At 34.3% G+C, this 5741-nt stretch overlaps 1 protein-coding gene across 3 annotated transcripts; it reads right to left on the bottom strand.

Annotated features, from left to right (window-relative positions):
• Nucleotides 1–1305: 1305 nt before the first annotated feature.
• LOC121967878 (probable E3 ubiquitin-protein ligase BAH1-like 1) lies at nucleotides 1306–2844 on the bottom strand. Of its 3 annotated transcripts, XM_042518379.1 has the most exons (6): nucleotides 2607–2844; nucleotides 2257–2501; nucleotides 1924–2181; nucleotides 1706–1840; nucleotides 1595–1653; nucleotides 1306–1515 (listed from the first exon to the last, which is right to left on the bottom strand). In XM_042518379.1, exons 1-6 carry the CDS (start codon nucleotides 2836–2838, stop codon nucleotides 1407–1409), a joined length of 1038 nt encoding a protein of 345 aa, XP_042374313.1. In that variant the 5' UTR covers nucleotides 2839–2844; the 3' UTR covers nucleotides 1306–1406. The 3 variants fall into 3 exon arrangements, 2 of the variants coding, with proteins under 2 accessions (XP_042374313.1, XP_042374312.1); XR_006107871.1 differs by having other exon boundaries at nucleotides 1595–1824; XM_042518378.1 differs by lacking the exon at nucleotides 1306–1515 and having other exon boundaries at nucleotides 1604–1758.
• Between the last annotated feature and the right edge of the window lie 2897 nt (nucleotides 2845–5741).

Genomic DNA, 5741 nt, shown 5'->3' with positions numbered 1-5741 from the left:
GAATAATCGATAAGTAGTGTAGAAGATGAGGCTGCCGAATCATGTTAAATCCAGGTGTTTAGTTTGTTTGTGTTTTCATTTTTTTTAACTGTTCACCACCTAGCTAGAGACCTCATTTAACTTTTTGCGACAGGAGATAGAAAATGGATTGTTAGTGCACTTAATTATATTGTAATACATCAACAAAACATTATTAGCAAGGCAACCACGAAAATACCTTTTTTAGCAGTATAGCATCCTAAAGTTTAGCTATCAAGCATACACTTTCAGAAAATTTCACAACAGCATCATTTACATTATTCTTTGACCTATGAGGACTTCCCGCCATAGTTTGTAGAATCGCGATCCTACGCAGGATCGATTTAGGGTCAGGATCGGATCGGTCAGGATCGGATCGTAGAATCGTACGATCCTACCAAAAACCCTTAAAATTTTATCATACATGATTAATAATTAGAAAAAATACCTAAAAAACTCATTTACATATAAATAAATAATTAATTTTGTATATATATGCAATTATTTACACTCAACACATCAAATTACATTACTACATGTACAAATTTAAATTAACTTGTAATTCAACTATCATTCTCGCATAGTACTAATATTTATATTTTCATATCATAAAATGAAAGAATATAAAATATCTATTAACACAATAATAATAACACATACAATGTCAAAAATATTTCCTTGATTTATAAGATAATTCAATTAAAATGTCAAAAAACATCTAACGTATATAACAGAAGCTATTAAATCCTTTGATTCAAATATGAATGCCGGAAATAATCTTCTAAAGACTGGTTGATGTCACACAATACTAGACAATAGACATCCAAAAACTTATTATTTTGAGAAAAATAAATGACAGAATATTATTGATAAAAAACTAACTCAAAAATAATTAAACATATATTTAAATAATTTAAAACTCTAATAAGATGAAAAAAAGATAATGGTTAAGGATAAACTTTGAAATTTATTAAAGATCTCTGAACGAGCTTTAATTTGATATATTATAGGCCCCGTGGTTCAATCCGAGTCAAAAGTTATGACCTCTCAAAGCTTCCACCGATCCTGCTCCGATTCTGCTCCGATCCTGCTCCGATCCTGCTCCGATTCTACCGATTCTACCGATTCTGCTCCGATCCTACCGATCCTACCGATCCTGCTGCGATCCTACTGCAAAAATGATTCTGCACGATTCTGGATCGATTTTGGGCTTCCGGATCGTAGGATCGTACGATCCTACGATCCGGATCGCGATTTTGCAAACTATGCTTCCCGCAAATCATCTGGTTACAAAAACTTACAACTGTAAACAAGAAGGTAAGAAGGGGTTTGAACAAGAGTTATTCCACCAAAGCAATTTGATCACTGACTGACAAACAATGTTTTGTTCATTGGAAACCAAGGAAATCCTGTCTCACAGATTGCCAGTGTTTCTTTGTCAGACGAACTCGCTCAACTCTTTCAATCTCAAGTCGCTTCTGCCAGTAGTCACGGCAACTGTTTGACATACAAATTAGGGAAAAATCTCGAGCAGCAAAGGAATTGCAGAAAGGCAGGCCATGTTTCTGAAACATACCTGTGGCTCAACAAGATATTCAACTCATTTAAGTGCATTGCATCTTCATATACTCCTTCCTGAAATTTATCAGTCGCATATAACAAGACAAGGATTGGGAGTAATGTGTACCTGTCGACAAAGAGGACATTTTGCTTTGTGGTTTGCAGCCTTTAAGCCATCAACTATTGTCACCGATGCAGCAGAACAACAACACATGTAGCATAGAAGATGGCCACATGTGAGAGAAACTGGGTCAAAGACAGTCTCATATAAAAGACAAGTTATATCAGGAAATGATGATCAGCAATTTCAATTTCAAAAGAACTCGTACAGAGCAACCAACTCACCAGACAAATCGAGCATGTCAAATCAATTTCAATCTTCAAAGAGTCGAAGAGACCGCAAGACAGTGTCGGTTTACCCTCATCATCAAAAGTAAGAGAGCAGTCATCAAATAATTCAACCGTCGACTTGTTCTTATCTGAACTTCGCCTCAAGTTAATGTAAAAGGCCATCAGATCACAGAGCCACGGCGATTGAAGAATTTCAATATGCATACTTGGAGCTTTAGATCTGAATGCCTGTCCTTGCCTTGAGAAATGAATCTAAAATCGCAAGTGAATATTTCATTTGCAGATGAGAAAGTCGGAAGCACTCTAATAGATAGATTGTGGTGATACCTTGTCATACTTTTTTAATATCTTCCTCATGGCAATGGAGTTTATGATACCATAAGCAACTAGGTCCTTCCCTTCTTGCATCATTTCTCCATGGCTCAGAAGAGACTTACCTCTAAAACACAATATATACTTCTTAAAGCCTGATGCCAAATGCAATTCAAGCAGCTTTTGTGCTCGTTGATTAAAACACCCAACAACAGCCGACATCTCATTCAATAGGGAGGAGAAGAAGGAGCCATCGCAAACTACAACACGATAGATAACACAAAATCAAATTTTCAAAAGATAACAACAAACTAGGCCTTTATCTTATCTAGAAAGGGATCGATCGATCGGAGGATAATAAATACCTGCACAATTATTAGGGCATGCGGCGCCTCCTTCGCCGTCTAGGTCTAGCCGGGAGTGGAATTCTATCCTGCATCTCTTGAGGATCTTCTTCAACTTCTTGAGTCCGACGGAGGGCATCCCCTCCTCCCTCCCCCGCATGTACTCCTCGTATCGCTTGCAAAACTTCATCTTTTCTCCACCATCCGATTCCGACGACGACAGAGCTTCTTCCTTTCCTTTCATCGAAAGCATCACGAGAAAGGTCCAAACTTGGCACTTTATTGAATACGTGCCTTCACCGTCACCCTCGACTTTGATCTTTTTCTCAATAACCCCTTCTAATTTTAAACTATTCAACAAAGTCCGATTTATTTTTCGAAAGCAATTTATATTTCTATTCTAATATTTTTGGCCCGGTTCACAGTTGTGGTGGAGACGTGGAGTGGTAAAATATTTAGAAAAATAAATAAAAGAATGAGAAATTAAATTTTAAATTTTAAGACGAATATTTAGGAGGTCGATTTTTAAGTGGGTATAAATTAATTAGGAGAAAGTCGTTTATCTGGAATTAGTCGGGTGGGCACTTTAAATTATTAAAAGAAAATGGAAAAAACAAGAGAAAGGGTTTTCAATTTCCGTAATCAAATTATTTCCTTTTATAGCACATCACATTTTAGTTCTTTTTTTCATATTAAATTTAATTGTAAATGGACTAAAATCCCTAATAGTAAATTTAACTTCCTCCTCGGCTTATTCTCCCTAATACACACCGATTTATCAAATTAACCTCATTTTTTTAGTATAAAAAGTTTAAAATGCATCATATTTATCTAGTATATTTTCAATTAAATTATGTCTGACTTTTTTTCCCGCTTGACCAATTGATTCTAATTAAATAGTGCCAAATTTAGAAGTAATTATATCTCATTTTAGATTTTTTATACTTATAAAAAATAATAAGGGATTATGTTCTATGAAAATAATGGTATAATTACCCCTAAGTTCAACACCATTTAATTAGAATTGAGTATATCAATCGATTGGTCAAACGAAAAAAGAATTATACTCAATTTGATAAAAAAATATATTAGATTCTACTTTAAATATGCTAAATTTAGAAAAAAAATATACCTCATTTTATTTTATTTTTTATCTAAGAAATAAGGGCAATTAGGTAAATAAGTGTGCATTAGGAAGTTAAATAGAAAAAAAACATGCATGTAGGGAGTGTAAAACAAATTTTTTTTGGACACACGGCTTAGAAAAGGTAGTTAAGTTTATATGCAAAGAGCTTATGACAATTTACCCTTAATCTAACAAGGTGATTGTTGCAAATTAAATACACATCTACAAAAGTTAAATGGCGTTAATGATGGTTGATATGATTCTCCTAAGTTAATTCAATCTTGGATTAAAGAAAGGAGTGATAGGAAAGAGGTACGCATGCGCATAGAGAGTGCACATGTTTCTCACAATTACCCTTAATATCAAACGGAGAGGGGGAGGAAGCCATATGTCCCTTAGAGCTTCCCACATGCAAGCCGAGAGAGGTCACGTAGTCCCTCAACCTCCCACGTTGGAGTTGAGGGGGACCACATCATAATCATGGTGGTACCATGTGGCCCCACATTCTCTGCTTTTCTACTTAACCACGTCTTCTATACGCAACATCGAGTGATAATGATCTTGGAGTTGGTAGTTAAATGCCATTGCATTGGTGCCAGAGTCGGGAGTTGGACACCGAGAGTTAGGTGCCGAGTAGTGTTGGTTTCAAAATCAAGAGTTGGGTGCTCAATAGTGTTGGTCTCGGAGTCAGGAGTTGTATAAGACGTAAGTCTAGTCCAGTTTAAATTAACATAACTTGGAAAGTTTAGACTCGGACCTCTGTCTTAATCGGTAAGGATAGAGCCATAAATTTCATATTAAGGAAAGGAGGGGCAAAAGATGTACATTTACATTGAGAGAGACGATCATATCATTGCCCCCCATTAACCCCTCTTTCACCCTCTATTATTATATCCCTAACTCACTTAAACTAGAAAATTGTCTCAGCCCCTTTGATAAGACTTTGTTTGACTTTGACTAGTTTGACCCTTTGTGCCATATAGGCACACTACCCTTTGGAATAAGGAATATTATCATCACAACGCTCAAATAAGGAATATTAAGCGAATAATATATTTGAGAATAATTTTATTTTTATTATTATTTTTAATTGCTACTAGACATTCAACGCTAATTAATTTAAGGAGTATCCATCCTGTAAAAATTTTCTATCCGTCATTAAAATAAATTAGGAAGCATTTTAATAGGTAGTCTATCAATATAACATTCTTACCTTAACCATTTATTAAAAATAATTTATCTATTAATTGATCGAAAATTAAAATTTAATTTTTAAATATAAAAAATTGTAAAGAAGGCGTATGCCATTACATCATAGCTCTGAGTTGATGGATGATTTTAATGTTGAACCAGATAATATCAAATTCTAGACGATCAGTCTACTCATACGAAAATTTTTGGTCAACCGCTAATATAAATCGAGAAGTACTCATGACGAGTGACCTAGAAATTTAACATCCTATGATTATGAATCCTATTTATAGAAAAAATTCTTATTAATATATTGTAATCGGAGATCTGAAATACAGATGTCGGTGTGACAACTTACACCTTCACTTAGGATTGTAAATGAATCAATCGTTCGTGAACAAACTTGTTTATGTTCGTTCAATATACATAAGATTAATTAAACAAATAAGCTTGAATAGCTCGTTAAGCTAAACAAACAAACTTGAACACATATGTATTCAGCTTGTTAACGTTCGTGAACAACGTTCGTGAACAATATTCGTGAACAACGTTCATGAACCATATTCATTAATAAAACTCTTTTCAATATGCTAAATAAATAATATAATATAATAAAATAAATAAATAAATACCAGGTCAAGTTTGAATACTCCTTTCAAAAGTTTAGTTCATTTCAAGCTCGGCTTGGCTCAGCTTAGTTACCTTATCAAACAAATTTGAACACCCCAAAACTTAGCTCGACTTATTTACAACCTTACCTTCACTTTTAACTTTATTTTAAAATAAAATGCCCATTTAATAATTCTTTAATTTGGACGCCCTTTCTATTTTTGCCCCCA

Source organism: Zingiber officinale, chromosome 3B (assembly GCF_018446385.1).
Source record: "Zingiber officinale cultivar Zhangliang chromosome 3B, Zo_v1.1, whole genome shotgun sequence".
Lineage (NCBI taxonomy): Eukaryota > Viridiplantae > Streptophyta > Magnoliopsida > Zingiberales > Zingiberaceae > Zingiber > Zingiber officinale.
Note: the sequence above shows the minus strand (reverse complement) of the source record. Positions and strands in the feature narration are given on the sequence as shown.